Source organism: Oncorhynchus mykiss, chromosome 1 (genome assembly GCF_057628025.1).
Source record: "Oncorhynchus mykiss isolate SJ-2025 chromosome 1, ASM5762802v1, whole genome shotgun sequence".
In the NCBI taxonomy this organism is placed as follows: domain Eukaryota; kingdom Metazoa; phylum Chordata; class Actinopteri; order Salmoniformes; family Salmonidae; genus Oncorhynchus; species Oncorhynchus mykiss.
In genome coordinates this window covers 47408502-47435253 of record NC_143022.1, presented here as the reverse complement: position 1 = coordinate 47435253, position 26752 = coordinate 47408502, and the positions used below count along the sequence as shown (strand labels likewise).

At 40.1% G+C, this 26752-nt stretch overlaps 1 protein-coding gene and 1 long non-coding RNA gene across 3 annotated transcripts in view; one reads left to right on the top strand and one right to left on the bottom strand.

The window, feature by feature from the left end:
- LOC149985523 (uncharacterized) overlaps positions 1–26752 on the bottom strand; it is a 509038-nt gene that overhangs the window by 338459 nt on the left and 143827 nt on the right. The gene's annotated exons all lie outside the window — the stretch shown is intronic.
- The window catches only part of LOC110523903 (spondin-1), a 141001-nt gene that overhangs the window by 1503 nt on the left and 112746 nt on the right, over positions 1–26752 (top strand). For both annotated transcript variants that reach the window (XM_021603048.3, XM_021603039.3), the window contains exons 2-3: positions 7727–7833; positions 12962–13095. In XM_021603048.3, the coding sequence (XP_021458723.1) occupies positions 7727–7833; positions 12962–13095 (241 nt within the window). The remainder of the gene's footprint in view (positions 1–7726; positions 7834–12961; positions 13096–26752) is intronic.

The window sequence follows — 26752 nt, the reverse complement described above, 5'->3', positions numbered from 1 at the left end:
CATTGTTATCAACGTTCCACGGACGTTGCAGCCACATTGATGTCCAAAAGTAGAATGGGGCTAATGACTTTGAACTGGAGCTAATGACTGTTTCGCCCAGTGATGTAGTCGAGTCACTAAACCTCGAGTCAGAATCGAGTTCCAGGTACCTTGTGTTCGAGTCCGATTAAATAATGAGTCACCAATGGTCGAATCACGAGTCAAGTCACAAGTCCCTATGGCTGAAGTCCTCGTGCTTGAGTCCTGGTTCAAGTCTGAGTCACTGGGTCCACATTAATTCAAAATAAAGTTATTTACCCAGTCAGATATAGTGTAGTGGGATTTAGTCAATAAATTGTTCGCTATTCATTTCCCTTTCTTTCCATGCCACCAAGGCCACGTTCAGTTGCAAAACATACCTGAACGCTGCAGATAGAAATTATATTAACAGAGCCAACATTATTTCTTATTCAAAATGTCAGAGAGGCATGTTTGTTCTACATAGAAATATTCTATCTGAACGTTCCAAAACGTTGCTTCCTGCTGAACGCGCCCCAGGTTTTTAGCTATAGCTAGCTAATGAGGTAACATGACTGAACAAGGTGTTGCCTAAACAAATAGTTAACTGTCCAGTCAGCAAGTAGCCTAATTTTTAGAAAAGCCCGGTATACGCTTTATGAATGTAAAATGCACAATAGAAAGAAAAAAACGTAGCGCTGATATTGTGGGTTATATCTTTTATATGGTAATGGCTAGAATCAAGCAATTTTGTCAAGAGCATATGAGGGAGACTTGGTTAGTATGTTGGTTACAGAACCTGGCTATGAAATACAGTGGGATAAGTGTGAGGGTTGAGTGAGACTACAAATTCAACAACTTTTCTATACTCAAGGGAGTATTGTATTGTTTTATTTTCCTAAAGCAGCTTGTGCTTCTTAACTAGGCAATGGGTAACTAACTAGAAGTCTGGTGGTGACTAGTTAGCTACATGGAAGCAAGCATTGCCTGCGCGATATGTGTATTCGAAGCCTGTCTGCCCACACTCATCGCTTGCTCGCCTGCAGCTCACCAGCTGATGTAGGCTAGGGTGAGTGTGCCACGTCCTTCCCACTGCTGAACAGAACTGTGCTGCTAATATGAATTGTGCTGAAAATCTCTCCAAAAACTTTTGTCCATTCCATTTAGTAGTCAATGTTAGTCAACTGAAATTATTTCTATTTTTGTTAAGTTGCAGTTTTTTTCTGGTTCTATTTAGCAGTTCTAGTCATGTCAATTGAAAAATCGATGTTTGAGCAATATTTTGGTCACTTTTTGTTGACACAAATACTGCCCCAATGTAAAAAAAAAAAGAAGAAAAAAAAAGGTTTTCACATAACCCTCCCCTTGCACTTTAGCATGCTTTTGTGGCACAGTCAATGCCACACAGGGCTATGGGCCAGAAGGTTGCAGGTTCGCCGACCACCGTGGACGCACGCACTCTCTCTGCCTGTTTCATTACACTAAGATCAAAGTCGGCTGCAGACAATGATCAGCTAGGGGGAAATCAGATTTTCAACATTTTGATGCCATATGTATAATTATATAAAATATATGAAATTAATTTTCCACAAATTTCCTGTTCCAATGCACCACGCAACCAATAAACGAAGCATAATGACTCCGGCACTTTACATTTTTAAACATCACAATAAATAGACTGTCAACCTCGAAAAACAGAAAATACCCCTTTCCCTATCTTGTAGGCCTACCCAGTATTAAATGCTTTTAAATATTTTTGGTGTTTTGTAACGGATGTCTCTTTCCATTCATCAAATGGCCACTGCACATTTTGGATTGATTTATTTTATTTGTCAGTAATTTTTTGTTGTCTTTGGGATATACATTTTTTTTTTAGATATGCATGTTTTACGTATTTTCTACCAGCATGTCACATGTGCAAGCAGAGGGAAGACAAGTCTAGACCACCGTTACTCCACACACAGAGACGCATACAAAGCTCTCCCTCGCCCTCCATTTGGCAAATCTGACTATAATTCAATCCTCCTGATTTCTGCTTACAAGAAAAAAATAAAGCAGGAAGTACCAGTGACTCGCTTAATACAGAAGTGGTCAGATGACACTGATGCTATGCTACAGGAGTGTTTTGCTAGTGCAGATTGGAATAAGTTCCGGGATTCATCCAATGTCATTGAGGAGTATACCACCTCAGTCACCGGCTTCATCAATAAGTGCAACGAAGACTTCATCCCCACAGTGACCGTACGTACATTTCAGAAACAGAAGCCATGGATTACAGGCCACATCCGCTATACACTTATAAGAAATCCCGCTATGCCCTCAGATGAACCATCAAACAGGCAAAGCGTCAATACAGGACTAAGATTGAATCCTACTACACCGGCTCTGACGTTCGTCGGATATGGCAGGGCTTGCAAACTATTACGGACTACAAAGGGAAGCACAGCCGAGAGCTGCCCAGTGACGCTAGCCTACCAGACGAGCTAAATGCCTTTTATGCTTGCTTCAAGGCAAGCAACACTGAAGCATGCATGAGAGAACCAGCTGTTCAGGACGACTGTGATCACGCACTCCGTTGCCGATGTGAGATACTTTTTGAAATGTTTTTTAAATTTGATTTAACTAGGCAAGTTTAAACAGGTCAACATTCACAAAACCGCAGGGCCAGATGGATTACCAGGACTTGTACTGGCAAGTGTCTTCACTGACATTTTCAAACTCTCCTGGACTGAGTCTGTAATACCTACATGTTTCAAATACCTACATGTTTCAAAAGACCACCATAGTCCCTGTGCCCAATAAAGCGAAGGTAACCTGCTTAAATGATTACCACCCCGTAGCACTCATGTCGGTAGCCATGAAGTGCTTTGAAAGGCTGGTCATGGCTCACATCAACACCACCATGATGGAAACCCTAGACCTACATCAATTTGCATACTGCCCCAACAGATCCACAGATGACGTAATCTCAATTGCATTCCACACTGCTCTTTCCCACCTGGACAAAAGGAACACCTATGTGAGAATGCTGTTCATTGACTACAGCTCAGTATTCAACACCATAATACCCAGAAAGCTCTTCACTAAGCTAAGGACCCTGGGCCTAAACAACTGGATCTGCAACTGGATCCTGGACTTCCTGACGCCCCACCCCCCCAAGTGGTAAGTGTAGGCAACAACACATCTGCTATACTGATCCTCAACACTGGGGCCCCTCAGGGGTGTGTGCTTAGTCCCCTCCTGTACTCCCTGTTCACCCATGACTGCATGGCCAAGCACAACTCCAACACCATCATGAAGTTTGCTGACGACACAACAGTGATAGGTCTAATCACAGACAATGATGAGACAGACTGAAGGGAGGAGGTCAGAGACCTGGCAGTATGGTGCCAGGACAACAACCTCTCCCTCAATGTGAGCAAGACAAAGGAGCTGATCGTGGATTATAGGAAAAGGGGGGCAGGACAGGCCCCCATTAACATCGGGGCTGAAGTGGAGCGGGTTGAGAGTTTCAAGTTCCTTGGTGTCCACATCACCAATGAACTATCATGGTCTAAATACATCAAGACAGCTGTGAAGAGGGCACAACAACACCTTTTCCCCTCAGGACACTGAAAAGATTAGGCAGGATCCCAAGATCCTCAAAAAGTTCTACAGCTGCACCACTGGTTGCATTTTCGTCCCAGGATGGCCCAAAAAATTGTCAAAGATATGTTTTTACACTGCTGCTACTCGCTGTTTATTATCCATGCATAGTCACTTTACAAATGACCTCGACTAACCTGTGCCTCTGCACATTGACTCGGTACCGATACCCCGTTTTTATATAGTATCGTTATTGTTACGTACTTTTCTTTTGTTACTATTGGATTTCCAAAAATTTTTTACTTTTAGTTTATTTAGTAAATCTTTTCTTAACTCTATTTTCTTGAACTGCATTGTTGGTTAAGGGCTTGTAAGTAAAGCATTTCACGGTAAGGTGAAATGCGACAAAGGCGTATGCGACTTACGATTTGACACACACATACACACAGTGTGAAGATTTTTAAAAGGGACCGGGATTGCACTATAAAGTCGAGGACCTATTTCCATTGTGGTCCCTATTTTATTTTACATAAATACATATATACAATTTCATAGATGCAGACAAAAAATGCTTGAGGGGGAGTTTAAAGTACAATTCTTACAAGTTTGTCTGTAGTTTATGCTTTATATGTTTGGGGCTGCTGGTGAACCATGATGTGGAGGCATAATCAAAGTGACACTGGACTAGCGCACTTGCCATTGGGGTGTATATAGCTAGGTTTTAATCCAATTGGTCAAAGATTTTCATGCAAATATTCAAAAATGTGCATAATAACAATATGCACATTTGCGAGTTGTTTCCATGCTGTTTAATTAGTGGGCTACCATCTTGAAAGGTACGGGGAAAAAATATATAAATGCAACATGTAGTGTGGGTCCCATGTTTCATGAGCTGAAATAAAGATCCCCCAAATTTTCCAGACACACAAAGCTTATTTCTCTCAAATTTAGTGAACAAACTTGTTTACATCCCTGTTAGTGAGCATTTCTTCTTTCCCAAAAGAATCCTTCCACCTAACAGGTGTGGTATATTAAGAAGCTGATTAAACAGCATGATTATTACACAGGTGCACCTTGTTCTGGGTACAATAAAAGGCCATTCTAAAATGTGCAGTTTTGTCACACAACACAATGCCACAGATGTCTCAAGTTTTGAAGGATCCTGCAACTGGCATGCTGACTACAGGAATTTCCACCAGGGCTGTTGCCGGAGAATTGAATGTTTATTTCTCTACCATAAGCTAAATTCAATGTCATTTTAGAGAATTTGGCAGTACGTCCACAAGGCCTCACAACCACAGACCACGTGTAACCATGCCAGCCCAGGACTTCCACATATGGCTTCTTCACCTGCTGGATCTTCTGAGACCAGCTGATGAAACTGAGGAGTATTTCTGTCTGTAATAAAGCCCTTTTGTGTGGAAAAACTTATTCTGAGTGGATGGGCCTGGCTCCACAGTGGGTGGGCCTGGCTCACCCATAGCTTTGTCCCTGCCCAGTCATGTGAAATTATAGGACAAATTGGGAGAATTATGATCTGGAAGTGACACCGCATCTCAGTATCAGAACTTAAAATACAGCCAGACTGGCCTGCTAATGTTCCTTTCTAGACCTTATAAACGGTTGAGAGTAGACCCACCACAGATCCAAATGTAATGAAACATTAAAATCACAGGGCTTTATGGCTGTTATTCAAATGACATTTTCACTGCAGCCTAGAGTCGGATTTTGTACTCAAAAACAATAATGCAATTCTTAATTGTATTGTCCCCAAATAAGATCAATTGACTCAATTGTTGCTAAAATGGGAAGAGGTTTGTTCATGATCAGGCATTGCTCTGCTTTCTTTACCTCTAAATCAACCAGACAGGTTCTACAGGTTCTAGTTGGCGCACCTGGACTACTTGTCACGTTCATAGTAACGATGAGACCAAGGCACTGCGTGATTTGAAAACATGCTTCTTTATTTACAAAGACCACTAACAAAACGACCGTGACGCTAATAATAACGAGGGCTGACATGCAACTACACATAGACAATCACCCACAAACCAAAATGGCAACCTAAATATGATCCCCAATCAGATACAATGATAAACAGCTGTCTCTGATTGGGAACCAATTCAGGCCACCATAGACCTACATTTACCTAGACAATCCCAAAACCCCATAGATATACAAAAAACCCTAGACAAGACAAAAACACACATACCACCCTCGTCACATCCTAACCTAACCAAAATAGTAAAGAAAACAAAGATAACTAAAGTCAGGGCGTGACACTACTGCCCAGTTGAATGGTCATATGCGGCAAAAAGGACATACAGTTGAATTCGGAAGTTTACATACACTTTGGTTGGAGCCATTAAAACTTGTTTTTTCAACCACTCCACAAATGTCTTGTTAAACAAACTATAGTTTTGACAAGTTGGTTAGGACATCTACTTTGTGCATGACACGTCATTGTTCCAACAATTGTTTACAGACAGATTATTTACATACACTAAGTTGACTGTTCCTTTAAACAGCTTGGAAAATTGGAGGGGTACCTGTGTATGTATTTCAAGTCCTACCTTCAAACTCAGTGCCTCTTTGCTTGACATCATGAGAAAATCAAAAGAATGGTGTGAAATTGCAAATCAATCCCAGAACAACAGCAAAGGTCCTTGTGAAGACATAACCTGAAAGGCCGCTCAGCAAGGAAGAAGCCACTGCTCCAAAACCACCATAAAAAAGCCAGACTACGGTTTTGCAACTGCACATGGGGACATACTTTTTGGAAAAATGTCCTCTGGTCAAATGAAACAAAAATAGAACTGTTTGACCATAATGACCATCGTTAAATTTGGAGGAAAAAGGGGGAGGCTTGCAAGCTGAAGAACACCATCCCAACCGTGAAGCACGGGGGTGGCAGCATCATGTTGTGGGGTGCTTTGCTGCAGGAGGGACTGGTGCACTTTACAAAATAGATGCCATCTTGAGGATGGGAAGTTATGGAAGCAACATCTTAAGACATCAGTCAGGAAGTTCAAGCTTGGTCACAAATAGGTCTCCAAATGGACAATGACCCCAGCACACTTCCAAAGTTGTGGCAAAATGGCTTAAGGACAACAAAGTCAAGGTATTGGAGTGGCCATCACAAAGCCCTGACCTCAATCCCATAGAAAATGTGTGGGCAGAACTGAAAAAGAGTGTGCTAGCAAGGAGGCCTACAAACCTGACTCAGTTACACCAGCTCTGTCAGGAGGAATGGGCCAAAATTCACCCAACTTATTGTGGGAAGCTTGTGGAAGGCCACCCGACACGTTTGACCCAAGTTAAACAATTTAAAGGCAAATACTAATTGAGTGTATATAAACTTCTGACCCACTGGGAATGTGATGAAAGAAATAAAATGTGAAATAAATCTTCTCTCTACTATTATTCTGACATTTCGCATTCTTAAAATAACGTGGGAATCCTAACTGACCTAAGACAGGGAATTTTTGCTACGATTAAATGTAAGGATTTGTGAAAAACTTAGTTTAAATGTATTTGGCTAAGGTGTATGTAAACTTCTGACTTCAATTGTAGGTCAATTAAAGTTGTTCCCGAACAAAGCAGCACATATCACACTTAGATGTCAGTAACATCCATGTCAGTCTCTCTTACGTTTTTATTTTATTTATTTTTTTATTTTACCAGGCAAGTCAGTTAAGAACAAATTCTTATTTTCAATGACGGCCTGGGAACAGTGGGTTAACTGTCTGTTCAGGGGCAGAACGACAGATTTGTACCTTGTCAGCTCGGGGGTTTGAACTCGCAACCTTCCGGTTACTAGTCCAACGCTCTAACCACTAGGCTACCCTGCCGCCCCTTCACACAGCTGAAAATTCAATATTTTCATAATGGAAAATATTTTTCACAGCGGTTTATTTGGTACAATGATTTTCTACACTATACTTGCTTGTTTTGTCACAAACTGAAATGTAGCGAACTATTAGAATTCTAGCAACCAGGAAATGGCCCACATACATGTAGTAGGCTTCACCGGCTGAGTTTGTTTCTCTCTTCTCAGTACCTGGGAGGGTCTGCACTTGGGATGGGACTACTTACTTTATCTTTGACCTATATTCTCTTAACTCCCCTCCTTTCCTGTTTCCAGTGACTCTGTACGCCTCCAGTCCCTCCTATTTTAGAGGCTTTACACTCATCGCTCTGAAGGAGGGGACGGAAGGAACCAGAGACGACCACTATGCTGGCAAATTCCAGGTAATATACTGTGCATGTTTTCTGTGCTCATATTTGAGTAATTATCTTTGTATTACAAAATCACCACAAAAAAAAAGTCAATACATTCCTCCTAAAACCTCAGTAAGAACAGCTAAACGAAAGAGTTGTCTCTCTCGCTCAACTTGCGATGAAAATACACCACCTACTGAGTGAGCGAGTTCTCCAGCAGTGAGAACAAACATCCTTAACTACCTCATAATGTAAAAAGGAACAAACCATCCCACAACCTGCTTAGCTTCAGCCCACACTGGCTCCTTCGTCTCCTTGAGTGTGTAACCGTTTTCTGCTCTCAAGGTTTGAATCCCATTTTCATTGGCATCTTCAAATGTCCCTAATGCCACCCAAAATAGATAATCAAATACATTCAATATGCATTATGGTCCTGTTGAGGTCATGACATGATTATTAGAATCACATTAATACTGACTTGTTTTTAGGTCTTTGTAGAAGTTGTTGTCAATAATGTTACATTTCATTAAATATCAAGCAAACCATTCACAGCTGTGGGGGCAAGCCCGCAGCCCGCCCAATGCATTGACGGTGTATCTCAATAGTAGCCACCATTTATATGTATATTTGAGTGATATAAAATAAAAGTGTACTATTTATTGCCTGACAGGTATGTATAGTTTAGGTTAATTTTCCATCCATTGTGGGCTCTGCCCGTCAAACAGAAGAAGGGCAAATTTGCCTGTGTATCTCTAAGCTAGAAATTGATAACAACCTATTGTAAAGTGGGACTGATTGTCATCATTTAATTGCACAAATAATTGACAAATTATTCAATGAGATCAGCATGACACAGCACATTTGATTTCCCATCCTAATGAACATCTGCTGGGAGATGTGCAAAAAACGGCCTCATTCATTTGAAATAAAACTAAAGTATGCGTAGATAAAGTTAGTAAAATACTCCACTTGTGCCTTAGACCTCAGAGAAACAAACACACAGATTTCCTAACCCTCCTCGCTCTTATTTATCTAGGCCAGAGAAGTTATTACCCAGGGAAGCAAGGGAAGCAAACTAAGTTTGTTTGGAGAGAGATGAGCCCAGATTAGATATAACCTTGTGTTTACAGAGATTAAAAGCATCACTTTGTTTCTACGTTGCTATGGATAGACGGACAAGCTGACTCAGTTGCATATCTGCTCGTTAGGTCAAAGAGGGCGAGTGCATTACATGTAGCAGGGATAATACACATTAGCGGTGGATGATCTACAGTGGCAGACTCCTTTAGTGAAGGAATATTATACCACAGCAGGATATGACATAGTGAGGGGGAGATGGTCAACAGGTCAGGGGAAATATATGGTCACCTTGACCAAGTTTCAATAGCCCCCTGTGTCATAATGGCCATGGCGTCTATCCTGATAAAGGTATAGTTGTACCACTCATTTAATCACATTTTTAAGGAGCAGAACTGAACTTCACACCTTTTCCAAAGGAAAAACATTTGGCCTGCTTTCTTTACAGCATCATACTGTTAGATTTGGGTATGATTGAGGAACTATCTTCCTGTAGCTCAGGACCTGAAACAATGATATGCATATTCTTGATACCATTTGAAAGGAAACACTTTGAAGTTTGTGGAGATGTGAAATTACTGTAGGAGAATATAACACAATAGATCAAGATAAAATAAACAAAAAAACATGATTTTATTTTTATTTTTGTTGCATCATCTTTTAAATGCAAAATAAAGGCCATACATTGAGGTAGGAAGCTGGGAATAATTTAGATGTTGTCCACAACAGGGCGACAGTGTGTGTGCAAAGTTTCTGACTGATACATTCAAGAATGAGAGAGCTACATAATATGTAATATGAAGTCTCCCAATTGACGCAGTGATCTAAGGCACTGCATCTCAGCACTAGAAGCGTTGCTACAGACACCCTGGTTCGAATCCAGTCTGTATCACATTAACAGGCTGTTATTGAGAGTCCCATAGGGCTGCGCACAATTGGCCGGGTTTGGCCTGTGTAGGCCGTCATTGTAAACAATTTTTTCTTAACTGATTTGCCTTGTTAAATAAACGTTTTTATTTTTTTAAGTCTGCCAGGTGTCCCTCACGAGTTTGCCTAAATGTACCCAAGTGGCCGAATTGGTCAATTTACTATTTTCTACCATGTAGAATAATAGTGAAGACATCAAAACTATGAAATAACACATAACAAAAAAGTGTTCACCAAATCTAAATATATTTTATATTTGAGATTCTTCAAAGTAGCCACCCTTTGCCTTGAGGACAGCTTTGCACACTCTTGGCATTCTCTCAACCAGCTTCATGAGATAGTCACCTGGAATGCATTTCCATTAACATGTGTGCATTGTTAAGTTAATTTGTGGAATTTCTTTCCTTCTTAATGCGTTTGAGCCAATCAGTTGTGTTGTGACAAGGTAGAGGTGATATATAGAAAAAGGCCCTATTTGGTAAAAGACCAAGTTCCATATTATGGCAAGAACGGCTCAAATAAGCAAAGGGAAACAACAGTCCATCTTTACTTTAAGAGTGTGTTTTCTGTCCAAGTGATCTCCTTTTTTAAAAGCTTTTCTCACAAACCCAGCCAGCGTCAAAGCTTTTAATGGAAGGGAACAGCAGTAGTGTTACCATTACCATCACAGCTGCTGTATTTGTATAAAGCACAGTTCATTGCTGTTTTTATTTGGACCAGAGATTGCACGCAACTGTTATTTAGTAGCATCCTTGAGCTAGCTCTCAAGGCTGAAGCTCACTGCAGCATGACATTGATGTTCTGTTTTATTTTTTTTACATTTAATGTCAATCTGCTAATAAAGTATACAGTAATATGAGGTATAACTCTATATATTGATTATCTAGTACTGTAGCAAACATGTTCAGACATTTGTACTGTTTGAAAAATATCACATAATAAGATTTGATATCAGAGATTGCTTGAACATCTCTACGGGTTTCCGTAGTAATGTAAGTGTTTGATTGATAGGAGGCTCAAGGCAAATGTTTAGTGCTCTCGAGTGTGGAGATTTCCATCGAGATCGGAAGAAACACGCTACTTTTAAATCACATGTTGTGACATTTGAAATATTGTGTTAGAAAGTTACATCCGCCCTGAGTCTTTTGCCAAGCTATCATTTATTCCATGTCTTGATTTTCTCCCATCTGCATCTCCTTGAAAAGACACATACTTTAGCAGGCGCTGCGAAGCATCTGTGTTTGCTGTGTCACCCGGGATGGAATGACTATGAAAACAGCAGTGTTCAGCTGCTCCTCCAGACTCCCCCCTCCCCCTACAAGACAATGGAATCATTCCCTCCTCCTTCCCACAGGGTAACAAATAGATATAGGCTGGGTGTTCTGTAAGAAAAGCACAGTTTCCGAAGTAACTCAACTCCAAGTTCAGCTTCCTCCTATAAATGTGTTGTTTTCCTCAGCACTGTCAGTTGTTTGTAGCTGCCTGTGACTGACAGGACCTCAATGGTGAAGAGGCACAAAAAGACATTTCACTATGAGTATAATGAGGCCTAAGGAATACTATGGAGGAATCCTGGTGGAGCTTATGTGAGTCAGAGAGAGAAAAGAGAGAGCCACAGAGAGAAAGAGACAAAGACAGAGAGAGTGAGAGATACTAGTTATAGGGAGGGAAGACTGGGCTCACGGGTGCCTAGACAGAATGCAAATTGAAACAATTGTCAGTATCAATGAAGACTTTTTCTTCTTCTTCTAAAAGACCTCCAGAAGGAATTCTTCCTCTTACACAAATTTATCAAGGAAAATTGCTTCCCTCCCTTACTTTCTGTCATGTGTAAAGCATCTGGCTGTTAGATCAATATGATTGTGGAGTCAGGGCAGCTGGCGAACATTCAACGGGGCCCCAGAGGTCATCTCTGTGTGAGTCTGGTGCTCGTCACGCCTGGCTTTTATTACTCTCATGGCCTTGACATAGAGGGGGACTGGGCTGGACACGCCATGGACTCACAACACTGTTTTACCACTGTTTCATTGCGTAATTTGGAGTATAAATAAATTAAATGCAATTCTTTTATTACTGTCCTACTTTCAAGGACAGGTGAAGGGATGCCTAGATTGTTATACACTGTACACTCAACTGTCAGTCAACCAGTCACATTTGTAGAGAGATGAGGTGAAACAACATACCTACAGTGGAATTCAATGTCATAATGTATTACGACAACTCTGTTATTGTCACGTTCTGACCTTAGTTCCTTTGTTTTGTCTTTGTTTTAGTATGGTCAGGGTGTGAGTTGGGGTGGGCAGTCTGTTCTTTTTTCTATGATTTGGGATTTCTGTGTTTGGCCTGGTATGGCTCTCAATCAGAGGCAGCTGTCAATCGTTGTCCCTGATTGAGAACCATACTTAGGTAGCCTGTTTTCACCCTTGAGTTGTGGGTGATTATTTTCTGTTCAGTGTTTTTTCAGCACCATACAGGACTGTTCGTTTGTCGTTTTATTTGTTTTTGTTCAGTGTTCATTACGTTATTAAAAATATGAACACTTACGACGCTGTGCATTGGTCCTCACCTTCCACCATCAATGGCCGTTACAGTTATCTATCATTTTGAACTGAAGACATCTGAGTTTTCATCAGTTTTAAGAGAAGTTGTTCACATATCAAACTACACAAAACAGATTATTACAGTATGTGTAATGCCAGTGTTGGCATCTGAAAAGGATTCCATGTGAAAACATTCAGCCACGTGTGACTGTGAAATACACTATTGATCCTGGTATGAGGGCGTAGTGGAGTGTGACGCAGCAGCGAGTTGACAACAGAATACAAATTACAGCCTGTCTAAAACACTAAACCATTGGTTTATTACAAGGAGCCCTGAATTATAGCATAGATCAATAATGAAAATGAATCACAAGTCTGAGTTGTGATAATTAAAACATTCAACTTTATCGGCACAGACGTAGTGAGCAGAGCACCATGGGTGAAAATTAAAATACGTTTCTCAAAGATTCGTGATCTATTTTTGAAAATGGAAAATGTTATTGACTCAATTACTTTTTTTTGCATCTATAAATTGTTTATTCTTTTGCTTTTTGTCCATAAAGGGATTTTGGTGAGAAGTGTTGTAATTCTGACTGGTTTCCTGTGTTCCCTAGATCATAGATGAGGAGGACACCCAGTTCATGACCAACTGTCCCCCGGCTGTGACGGAGAGCACCCCCCGCAGGAGGACCCGGATCCAAGTGTTCTGGACAGCACCACCTTCTGGCAGCGGCTGTGTCATCCTCAAGTCGGTACCTTTTAAAAAAATACTGATACTATTACAACAGTTATTACACTACTACCACTACCATTAACCACTGTTACTGGGATTTGTTCATTTATTTGTTTGCTTTTGCAGAAGCAGCAGGCAACTCTTTCTGAGTTCCACAAAAAGCACAAAACAAGTCACAAAAACACTGTGTGTGTGTGTGTGTGTGTGTGTGTATTTAATGTGTTTGAGTGTCCCCTCAGTAATATTTCTTATTTAAATCTAGAAGAGAAGCATTTAGTTTCTCGTCAACCATCATCCAGGAAAGACTGGCATGCATGTTGTTGATGTAAGTTCTGTATGTGCAAGGCGCAATGCTCTGTTTTGAGCCAGCTTCTAGCTTTGCCAAGTCTTTCTTTGCTTCACTTGACCATATTACCGGACAGTAATCAAGATGGGACAAGACCTGTTAATGCTAACAATTATTTGTTTCAGAATACTGTTTCTCTATATTGATACAGATGTGGTCAAATATGCTAACATTTATTTGTTTCAGATTACTATTTCTCAATATTGATACAGATGTGGTCAAATATATTAGCACCTTAGCACCTTAGCACAATTCACAATTTCTTCTAAAATAAGAACAAATTATTATTTACAATGACAGTCTGGCAAGAGGCAGAATTCCTCTTGTGGGGATGGGGGCTGGGATAAAAAACAAAAAAAACAACATTGTAAGACAAAACGGACAACACAGACATATGACACTGTCAACAGCACAAATACAACAGCAAACAAAGTGTGTGTGTGTGGAGGCATGTGTGTGGTGTGTTTGAAGTTCAACAACATGCTTCCTCACATATGGCAACGCAAACTAGTGACATCAGGTGACAAACTAGAGACAACTACATGTCTGCATGTTGCTAGGGATGTCCACCCGACAACCCTGTAGAGATCACAATGGTGAGTTAGACATCTCAGATTGGTGACCAAACGAGGGGCTGCATGATACAGAGTCAAGAGCCTTCAGTGTAGAGCTTGAGGCTTGCACATACATAGTATCACCGTAGTCCAACACAGAAAGAAGTTTGACGAATCAACTCTTTTCTGGCGGCAAAGAAAAAAACAAGCTTTATGCCAGTAATAAAACCCAATACGCATCTTGAGTTCCTGACAAGGCTCTTTACATGGGTGGTGAAGCGCAACTTCTCATCTACCCAAACTCCCAGATATTTGTACGTCTTCACTTGTTCTATAGAATGGCCTTCCAAGGTAGTAATTACATGGTTTTCAGAGTGTTTAGGATAGGAAAATACTATGCATTTTGTTTTTAAGGAATTCAGAAGAACCTTCAAGTCATACAGATTCTGTTGAATGCTAAACGCTGTTTGAGCTTTTTCAAAAGCCAAAGTCAAACTGCTGCAACTTGAATAGAGAACAGTGTCATCCGCATAAAAATGAACATCAGCTGTCTCAATATGTCTCCCAATGTTGTTGATATAAATAATAAACAACAGGGGACCAACAGGGGACCTAAAATGAATCCTTGAGGCACACCCGAGCACAACTCTATGGTGTCCGACTTACAACCATCACACACTGGATTTGATTTGACATGTAGTTCACAAATCACTACAGAGCATGACCAGTAATCCCAATATACTTCAATCTCTGCAGCAAGACAGTATGGTCCACAGTGTCAAATGCCTTTGACAAGTCTATGAATACAGACACACAATGCAGCTTCTGATCCAGGTCACAATGCCTATCATTCAAAACCCTCAAAGTGTGTTTTGACAGTGCTGTAGGCCTTAAGGTAGGCCTTAAGCTGCTTATTGACAAGGGACTCCAATACCTTTGCCAGGACAGGCAATTTAGATATGGGCTGATAGTTATTAGAGAATGTTTGTTGCATACATCCTGGAATAGTTTATGGAAATAAGAAAAGGCTAATTCAACATCGGGGATGAATTCAACTCAATTCCAGGCAATTAAAAAAAAAAACTCTTGAGTATCAAACTGCAGTTTGATGATACGTGGAGGTAGTTTAGGAACCATCCCTTACATAGACAGTAGTACAGTGATAACTTATATAGTTATAGTGTTGTTTGAAATAAGATCAATCAAAGACCATTTTAGAGGACACTTTGCATTCAACCTTGTTACATTGTGAACAATCGGAGTTTATCAGAGTTGGATGTCAACCAATCTAGGTTCAGGTCACCCATAAGCACAAATTGAGATTTGACATTCTGTGAGTGTAATCAAAAAATACAATCCAGGAGCCATCAATAGCAGATGAGGGTCAATAACAACAGGAGACAACAAGATTCAAGGATGCGCAGGGATTTATGTTGAAAGACAGATATTCACATTGCTTGTGTTTGGTAGAAGAAGTCAGAATGATCGCTGAAAACGTCTTTATGTATATAGCAACACCACCACCCTTAGATTTTCGTTCAGACCAAAAAACATTGTAACTATCAATGCTGTCGGGCTGTATCATCGCCTGGTACGGGAACTGCACCGGCCGCAACCGCAGGGCTCACCAGAGGGTGGCTTCCACGCGGTTACGCAAACCCTGCACCTTAGAGACTGCTGTCCTATATACATAGACTTGGAATCACTAGCCACTTTAATAATGGAACACTAGTCACTTTAATAATGTTTACATACTGCTTTACTCACCTCATATCTATATACTGTATTCTATTCCACCATATTTTAGACAATGCCACTCCGACATTGCTCGATCTAATATTTACAGTACCAGTCAGAAGTTTGGACACACCTACTCATTCTAGGGTTTTTCTTTATTTTGCCTATTTTCTACATTGTAGAATAATAGTGAAGACTTCAACACTATGAAATAAAACATATGGAATCATGTAGTAACAAAAAATGTTAAACAAATCAAAATATATTTTATATTTGAGATTCTTCAAAGTGCCACCCTTTGCCTTGAGGACAGCTTTGCACACTCTTGGCATTCTCTCAACCAACTTCATGAGGTAGTCACCTGGAATGCATTTCAATTAACAGGTGTGCCTGAATTTGTGGCTCATATGCATTAAGGAAAGAAATTCCAATCAGTTGTGTTGTGACAAGGTAGTAGAGGTCGACCGATTTAATTAGGGCCGATTTCAAGTTTAAATAACAATCGGTATTAAAATGTTATTATTTTTCAAATATATTTTTTTATACCTTTATTTAACTAGGCAAGTCAGTTAAGAACACATTCTTATTTTCAATGACGGCCTAGGAACGGTGGGTTAACTGCCTTGTTCATTGGCAGAACGGCAGATTTTCACCTTGTCAGCTCGGGGGATCCAATCTTGTAACCTTACGGTTAACTAGTCCAACACAATAACGACCTGCCTCTCTCTCGATGCACTCCACAAGGACACTGCCTGTTACTGCCTGAGACTGCCTGAATGCAGTAAGCCAAGGTAAGTTGCTAGCTAGCATTAAACTTATCTTATAAAAAACAATCAATCATAATCACTAGTTAACTACACATGGTTGATGATATTACTAGATATTATCTAGCGTGTCCTGCGTTGCATATAATCTGACTGAGCATACAAATATCTGACTGAGCGGTGGTAGGCAGAAGCAGGCGCGTAAACATTCATTCAAACAGCACTTTCATGCGTTTTGCCAGCAGCTCTTCATTGTGCGTCAAGCATTGCGCTGTTTATGACTTCAAGCCTATCAACTCCCGAGATGAGGCTGGTGTAACCGAAGTGAAATGGCTAGCTAGTTAGCGCGCGCTAACTAGAGGGACAAAAGCTATACTGTTACACTGGCAATACTAAAGTGCCTATAAGAACATCCAATTGTCAAAGGTTAATGAAATACAAATGGTATAGAAGGAAATACTACTATAATTCCTATAATAACTACAACCTAAAACTTCTTACCTGGGAATATTAAAGACTCATGTTAAAAGGAACCACCAGCTTTTATATGTTCTCATGTTCTGAGCAAGGAAATGAAACGTTAGCTTTCTTACATAGCACATTGCACTTTTACTTTCTTCTCCAACACTTTGTTTTTGCATTATTTAAACCAAATTGAACATGTTTCATTATTTACTTGAGGCTAAATTGATTTTATGGATGTATTATTTTAAGTTAAAATAAGTGTTCATTCAGTATTGTTGTAATTGTCATTATCACAATTTTTAAAAATAAATCGGACGATTTTAATCGGTATCGGCTTTTTGGTCCTTCAATAATCGGTATCGGCGTTGAAAAATCATAATCGGTCGACCTCTACAAGGTAGGGGTGGTATACTGAAGATAACCCTATTTTGTAAAAGACCAAGCCCATATTATGGCAAGAAGAGCTCAAATAAGCAAAACAAAACATCAATTGTTCAGAGGAGACTGCGTGAATCAGGCCTTCATGGTCGAATTGCTGCCAAGAAACCACTACTAAACGACACCAATAATAAGAGACTTGCTTGTTCCAAGAAACATTAGCAATTGGCATTAGACCCGTGGAAATCTGTCCTTTGGTCTAATGAGTCCAAATTGGAGATTGTTGGTTCCAACCGCTGTGTGTTTGGGAGAAGCAGAGTCGGTGAACGGATGATCTCCGCATGTGTGGTTCCCACCGTGAAGCATGGAGGAGAAGATGTGATGGTGTGGGGGTGCTTTGCTGGTGACACTGTCTGTGATTTATTTAGAATTTAAGGCACACTTAACCAGCATGGCTACCACAGCATTCTGCAGCAATACGCCATCCCATCTGGTTTGGGCTTAGTGGGACTATCATTTGTTTTTCAACAGGACAATGACCCAACACAACAACCCTCCAGGCTGTGTAAGGGCTATTTGACCGAGGAGAGTGATGGAGTACTGCATCAGATATCCTGGCCTCCACAATCACCCAACCTCAACCCAATTGAGATGGTTTGGGATGAGTTGTACCGCAGAGGAAAAGGAAAAGCAGCCAACAAGTGCTCAGCGCATGTGGGAAATCCTTTAAGGCTGTTGGGAAAAGCATGCCTCATGAAGTTGGTTGAGAGAATGCCAAGAGTGTGCGAAGCTGTCATCAAGGCAGAGGGCGGCTACTTTGAAGACTCTTTTTGAATAGTTTTTTTTTGGTTACTACATGATTCCATATGTGTTATGTCATAGTTTTGATATCTTCACTATTATTCTACAATGTGGAAAATGTTAAAAAATAAAGAAAATCCCTGGAATGAGTAGGTGTGTCCAAACTTCTGACTGGTACTGTAAATATTTCTTAATTCCATTATTTTACTTTTAGATTTGTGTATATTGTTGTGAATTGTTAGATACTACTGCACTGTTGGAGCAAGGAAGACAGGCATTTCGCTACACCCACAATTACATTTGCTAAATATGTGTATGTGACCAATTTGATTTGCCAGTGTATTTGTCAGTGATATATATATTTTTTGAGACAAGTTTCAGAAAGCTTACAGTACATTTGGAAAGTATTCAGACCTCTTGACTTTTCCCACATTTTGATACATTACATCCTTATTCAATCTACACACAATGACAAAGCAAAAACTGTGCGAACAATGTTCGATTGGGTTCAAGTCTGGGCTCTGGCTGGACAGTTCAAGGACGTTCAGAGACTTGTCCTGAAGCCACTCCTGCTCCTCCCAGTCAGAGGGGCGAAGGTTCACTAGTCTCCCAGTCCCTGCATCTAAAAATCATTCCCACAGCATGATGCTGCCACCCCCATGCTTCACCGTAGGGATCGTGATACAATGGTTCCTCCTCTTAAAAGTTGCAAGCTTGCACTGCGGGACTAAGAGGTACCCAGTGTCATGGCTTCATTGCTCCAGACCACCACAAGGGGAGTTAGAGCACTCATTATGCATTTGGGTTCCAAGGTTTTTATATGACCAATCATATCGAGTGATTCCAATGACAAGTTTTGACGCAAGCCACCCGTGCCTGGTGGCGTTTTTCAACAAAGATGGCAGACAAAACATTACGGTGGAACCAAATGTAAGTAGTTATAACGTCATAACGAGTCATGCAAGAAATGTACAATTGAGAGGAATATGTTAATGTAGAGACAAACGTTTTTGTTAATGCACGTAACTTGCTAAATAGCTATTTATCTGACTAGCTAACATTAGCCAGCTAACTAATGTTAGGAGAATAAATTTGTACTTCGTGTTGTTTAATGTTTTAGGGACTCCTGAGAACACCAGCAGACCAGGCTGTCGTCGTGTGAAACAATGGATGTAAAGAATCTAGCTAGCTAAAGCATTCACTTCAAATTGAACGTACAATTATGTAAACTTGCCTTGCAATGCAGCTGAAGTAACATATCTAGCTAACTATTTACTTGCTTATTGTGTAGTGGAGGATAAAATAACTGTATGCCTATGGATGTGTAGCTAGCTACAGTATGTAGCCGATCTGTGTATGCACCCTAAAACGTTAGTTTCTGAACTAATATTTATACCAATCTATGAACCTCAGCTATCAGTTGTATCAACTTCAAGTCTGAATGGCATTAGGGGCCTATGGATAGAGTAGAATATAATAACTTTATTGTGCCAAGGATGCAAGTCCTATATACAGTTGAAGTCAGAGGTTTACATACACTTAGATTGGAGTCATTAAAACTAATTTTTCAACCACTCCACAAATGTCTTGTTAACAAACTATAGTTTTAGCAAATCGGTTAGGACATCTACTTTGTGCATGACACAAGTAATTTTTCACATTTTTTTTTGTTTACAGACCAAATTATTTCACTTATAATTCACTGTATCACAAATCCAGTGGGTCAGAAGTTTACAAGTTGACTAAATTGACTGTGCCTTTAAACAACTTGGAAAATTCCAGAAAATGTCATGGCTTAGAAGCTTCTGATAAGCTAATTGACATCATTTGAGTCAATTGGAGGTGTACCTGTGGATGTATTTCAAGGCCTACCTTCAAACTCAGTGCCTCTTTGCTTGACATCATGGGAAAAATCAAAAGAAATCAGCCAAGACCTTTTTTTGTAGACCTCCACAAGTCTGGTTCATCCTGGTTCAATTTCCAAAGCCCTGAAGGTACCATGTTCATCTGTACAAACAATAGTACGCATGTATAAACACCACAGCTGTCATACCGCACAGGAATGAGACGCATTCGGTCTCCTAGAGATGAATGTACTTCGGTGCGAAAAGTGCAAATCAATCCCAGAACAACAGCAACGGGCCTTGTGAAGATGCTGGAGGAAACCTGTACAAAAGTATCTATATCCACAGTAAAACAAGTCCTATATGGATATAAGCTGAAAGGCCTCTCTGCAAGGAAGAAACCACTGCTCCAAAACCACCATAAATAAGCCAGACTATGGTTTGCAACTGCACATGGGGACAAAGATCGTAGTTTTTGGAGAAATAGAACTGTTTGGCAATAATGACCATTGTTATGTTTGGAGGAAAAAGGGGGAGGCTTGCAAGCCGAAGGACATCATCCCAACCGTGAAGCACGTAGGTGGCTTCATCATGTTGTGGGAGTGCTTTGCTGCAGGAGGGACGGGTGCACTTCCCAAAATAGATGGCATCATGAGGTTGGAAAATCCTGTGGATATATTGAAGCCACATCTAAAGACATCAGCCAGGAAGTTAAAGCTTGGTCACAAATGGGTCTTCCAAATGGACAATGACCCCAAGCATACTTCCAAAGTTGTGGAAAAATGGCTTAAGGACAACAAAGTCAAGGTATTGGAGTGGCCAGAAAGCCCTGACCTCAATCCTATAGAAAATGTGTGGGCAGAACTGAAAAACCATGTGCGAGCAAGGAGGCCTACACACTTGACTCAGTTATACCAGCTCTGTCAGGAGGAATGGGCCAAAATTCACCCAACTTATTGTGGGAAGCTTGTGGAAGGCTACCCGAAACGTTTGACACAAGTTAAACAATTGAAAGGCAATGCTACCAAATACTAATTGAGTGTATGTAAACTTCTGACCCACTGGGAGTGTGATGAAAGAAATAAAAGCTGAAATAAATCTTCACTCTACTATTATTCTGACATTTCACATTCTTAAAATTAGCTGGTGATCCTATCTGACCTAAAACAGGGAATTTTTGCTAGGATTAAATGTCAGGAATTGTGAAAAACCGAGTTTAAATGTATTTGGCTAAGGTGTATGTACACTTCCGACTTCAACTGTACATGTACTGTAGTTATTACCACGGATGAGATTCCCACATTGTACACTGTACATCGAATATACATTAATTCACTGATCGTGTACTCTTCCTTGGTAAATAAAGGTGCAGTTCAGGTATGAATCTCTGATACATTCTTTTCAGTCATATCAAACTCCATTATTTGAATGATGCTGTCTGCATGTTTGTATTACAATTAATAATTTCAACAGTGTTTACCACTCCTGCTCCTGGGACATCAATGATTACACATTGTAACTATGCAGTAGACTAGAAACATGATTTGTAATTCATATATGCATTAAATAAATGATGCATATCTAACTCCCTTCTGCATTAATCTGAGGACACAGGATAGTATTTCAATGAGATACTTAATTTCAACCAGTGGAGAATGTGAAACGCTTTATTGAAAGAAGTTCATTATCCAGGTGTTATAAATACATAATACATGCATTATAATTATGATAATTGTAATATTATATAATACAAGTTCAATCTGATGTGTGCATTATAAAACGAGGAAGAAAGACGAGGTGGGGAGATGGGGAAAAAAAGATAAGAACAGCTTAATGAATTAATGAATTACACTGCTACACTAATATTCTCTCAGTTCATCACAATTGCGGTGTCTCCTAACCAGCATTGGGCCCCCAGTTGGCCCGAAGGTCACCTTAAGAGTGGGTGAGGTGGCGATGACGGGACTGGCTTCCTCTCTCACATCAAAACATACCTGCAGACTAGAGACCGATGGATAGAGAGAGAGCATGGAAGAGGGAAAGGAACAAGATGGGAACAACAACAATTTGTTGCAAGTTGGGGAGGGGGTCTAATTGCTGAACAATAGACTATTCAACCTACCAAAGAATAGTCTAATAGCCGAGCTAGGTGTGAAAAAATAAAACAATCACAGACCAGATTTGCCCTAATGACCAAAGGGTAGCTTGCTACTCAATGTAATAAAGTAATGACTTTTCAAATAAGTTACCTTACACCTTATGTTGGCTGACAATTTGTTAGCTACGCTGCCCTTACGAGCCACATAGCATATCATTACAGCAGTATGTACCGGTATGTTAGCTAGCTACCTAACGTTAGTAGTTATACACCACCCATGCCAGTATATTAACTATAGACTACCTAACTACCCAACGTTTATTGACTTGATTATTCCAGTCATTCTTAGTTGAGCAAAATGGGATAGTCGTTGTGCTTTCTCATTGGATCATTAGGGTGCTTTCGTAAATTCGCTCTGGCTATCCATAGGCTGGACAATAGAACGAGTCAAAATTCACCCAAGGCTGAAAAATGGCTGAAGAACGTTGGCTAAACTGGAACACTAGCGAGTGCCCATAGCAAATTAATGGAATCGAACGTTCGCAGAGCCTGTTTTGACTGGAGTGATTCTTAGAAGTCCATTTTGCCTAAATGGCACAACGAATGTATCCCTTTTTATTTTAGCACTACAATCTGTTCGTAGGACGAAACTGGAAAAAACATGTGGTGTAGAAAGTAAACATCCGCACCTCGATGGTGTCAACTGTGCTTATGTCTGCGTAATGAGAAAAAATATAAAAACATCTGACTTTTTCTGGTCTAGCGATCGATGACAAAGGAGCTCGTTGCCCAAACTTACATAATTACAAAGAGGAGATTCTCCTGATTTAAAATGGTGCCCGACTTGAAAAAACCCCAAAATATTCACAGTGAGATATTTGGCGAAATAGACCAGCATGCGTCTCCGTAGGAAACAATGGGTGGAGCTCAGCGTTCCAGGGACAAAAAGTATTTTGGGGTTAGCATTTGATGACAACCGAGCTAGCTTCCCAGGCTCACAATTAGAAAGAGGAGATTCTCACGATTAAAATGGCGTCTGACTTGAAAAAAATCTAAATATACACATTGCGAGATATTTGGCAAAATAGACACATATGCCTATGTTTCCCCCATAGGAAACGATGGGAAGACCGCAGAGTTCCAATATTTGTTGTTGTTTTTGTTTACATTTTAACTATAAAACAACGTAAGCAGGTCTCATTGCCAACAATAGCGAAGCAGGCATTGTGACGTTGAACAATTAGCTGGGAATAGAACGTTCGGAAGGTGATTTGGTGCCACAGTGCTCAATAGGAGCTGGCAGGGTGAAAAATGCAATGAACTAGTTGGATGCAATGAACTAGTTTTTATCAAAAAAGAACGTTGTTTAGAATTTCACGTATCCAGCCTACTATCAACACGGATTTCAGAGCACTCTCGTCTGAGTGTACCAGAGCGCAGAATAATCCATTTACGACCGCTCAACACCCGTTGAATATGGCCGGTGTCAGTAAACGTCAGAAAAAAAGCGCAATTAAATTGTTTCCAGTACCACATTTACAGTCACCAACGCTCTGGTTAACACAAAAACTGCCTTACCAGCTCAGCTAGGGCAAGTATAATGGTCAGAGTGGTCTCATTTGTGTCTGGAAGTAGCTAGCAAGCTAGCCAACATTAGCTTGGATGCTTGACTGTCGTTATAAGGCCAGACCGCTCAAATCAACCCTACTCCTCGGCCCGAACGTCCAGTGTGCCCTCCGAGAGCGAAACGGTCTGAATGTACAATCTGACAATGGTCTGAATTTATGAGCGTCACGTTGTACAGCGCCATATTGTCTGTTCCATCCTAGCGGAAACCCAGAGGGTTTGATGGTGCTAGGTTTCCTCCAGACGTGTCGCTTGGCATTCAGGCCAAAGAGTTCAATCTTGGTTTCAAGCGTCATACCTAAGAAGACTGTAGTCGCTGCCAAAGGGTCTGAATACTTATGTAAATGTGATATTTCATATTTTTATGATAAATGATGTGGTATTGTTTATAGATTGAATAGGGGGAAAAAACATTTATCAATTTTAGAATAAGGCTGTAACGTAACAAAATATCTCAAGTCTAGGGGTCTGAATACTTTCATAAGGCACTGTATGTAAAAATTGATTCTCCAATAAAATCCCTGGTCACACTTGTAGGCGATATCATGATGTTAGCTAGCATAGCTTATGCGCAGAAACATATCATCCGGTCTAATGGTTGTGTCGCGCCAAACTGTGAATGTGCAGCCGTAAAATTAAATTAATGTTTCTGGCAATTTTGTAATTTGAGATGGAGCTGAATTTGTCTATGATCTTCAGAGCCTTTGGGAGGGATTGAGCTACATCATCTAGATAAAGTTAGATATCGTCGGCGTGTAATTAGATAATGTCGTCCGTAGAACTGAGAGCTATTGGTGTAATTTCTTTACGTTGTCGAATTGCCGTGGCCAGGGGCTCCATAGACAATAAAAATTGCAGAGTTGAGATGGGATCACCTTGCCTGCTACTTCTAGTCTAAATGGAACAGAGCAGGTAATGCATGTTATTACTATGGCTGAGGGATTAGCATATAGTATTTTAATAATATTTAAAAAATTGAAGCCAAGTCCCATATGTTTAAAAACTGACCAAAGATATGACCATTTTAGTCTATCAAAAGCTTTTTCTGCGTCGAGATATATCATTGCCCCATGAGCTTTAGTTTCTGATGAAGAATGTTAGATCTGTAATAAACGATAGAGGTTATCTGAGGATAATAATTTTTTTAACAGACACGCTTTGGTCCAGATGTACAAATCTGGGTAAGTACTTTTCGAGACGGGACAACAGAATTGTTTAATATCTGTATTTATCAAAGGTAGAGGGCAATAGTGAGAGCACTGGATGGCGTCATTAACTTTTTTTTTTTACAAAGGTAAATTACCGCTGTATTTACATCCCTTCCAAATGAACCTTTTTGTGAACGGCTCTGCTAATCATTTCAAGTAACAGTGGACTTAATTGGTTCCATATTTTTAAATAGACCTCAGAAGAAATACTGGTGATTTTCCTTTTATTCATGTTATCCAATGTGGGCTCCCAGCAAGTTGATGTAGGCTTCCAGTAAGCTGGCTTCCTCAGTTTTTATATCTTGAAAAAAAATGACTCAATCTGTCTTGGTGTGGATATACAATAAGAGAGGTGTACAATTCATTATAGAAATGGGAGAATCTTTGGTTAATTAATGTTGGTTATGATAGTAATTCACCTGATTCAGATTCAACAGTTGCAATATCTGCTAATTGATCATTACTGAGAAGCTTGTTAGACAGATTTTTGTCCCGCATGTCCAGAATGGCATTCAAATTTCTCCCGATAACCAGTTGTCATTTTTTTTTAGGCGGTGGATCAGCTTTACTATTGCAGATAGATTGTTGCGTCCGTCAATGTAATTGTCTGTATCATTTCCAATCCCCCATAGATTTTTTGGGTAAATATATATATATCCATATGCATACATAAACATTCATACATATACACATATATACAGTGGGGCAAAAAAGTATTTAGTCAGCCACCAATTGTGCAAGTTCTCCCACTTAAAAAGATGAGAGAGGCCTGTAATTTTTATCGTAGGTACTCTTCAACTATGACAGACAAAATGAGAAAAAAAATCCAGAAAATGACATTGTAGGATTTTTAATGAATTTATTTACAAATTATGGTGGAAAATAAGTATTTGGTCAATAACAAAAGTTTATCTCAATACTTTGTTATATACCCTTTGTTGGCAATGACAGAGGTCAAACGTTTTCTGTAAGTCTTCAGAAGGTTTTCACACACTGTTGCTGGTATTTTAGCCCATTCTTCCATGCAGATCTCCTCTAGAGCAGTGATGTTTTGGGGCTGTTGCTAGGCAACACAGACTTTCAACTCCCTCCAAAGATTTTCTATGGGGTTGAGATCTGGAGACTGGCTAGGCCACTCCAGGACCTTGATATGCTTCTTACGAAGCCACTCCTTCATTGCCCGGGAGGTGTGTTTGGGATCATTGTCATGCTGAAAGACCCAGCCACGTTTCATCTTCAATGCCCTTGCTGATGGAAGGAGGTTTTCACTCAAAATCTCACGATACATGGCCCCATTCATTCTTTCCTTTACACGGATCAGTCGTCCTGGTCCCTTTGCAGAAAAACAGCCCCAAAGCATGATGTTTCCACCCCCATGCTTCACAGTAGGTATGGTGTTCTTTGGATGCAACTCAGCATTCTTTGTTCTCCAAACACGACGAGTTGAGTTTTTACCAAAAAGTTATATTTTGGTTTCATCTGACCATATGACATTCTCCCAATCTTCTTCTGGATCATCCAAATGCTCTCTGCAAACTTCAGACGGGCCTGGACATGTACCTTTTCAAAGTCGGCTATGAAAACCAGAACTGGTTTCCCCGATATTTCATAGTGTTATATTGTTTCCAGTACTTGTTTAATATTATCTCAAATGTATCGTCCATGTAAAAAAACCTGTCTGATAAGGATGAGTAATATCTGACAAAACCTATTTAATTCTATGCTTCAAGTGTTTAGCTACAATTTTTGCATCACAACACTGAAGTGTAAAAGACCTAAATTATTTTTAAATGGACTGGATCTTTATATATACCACTTGGATCCTGTTTCAGTAATTATGAAATCAGACCT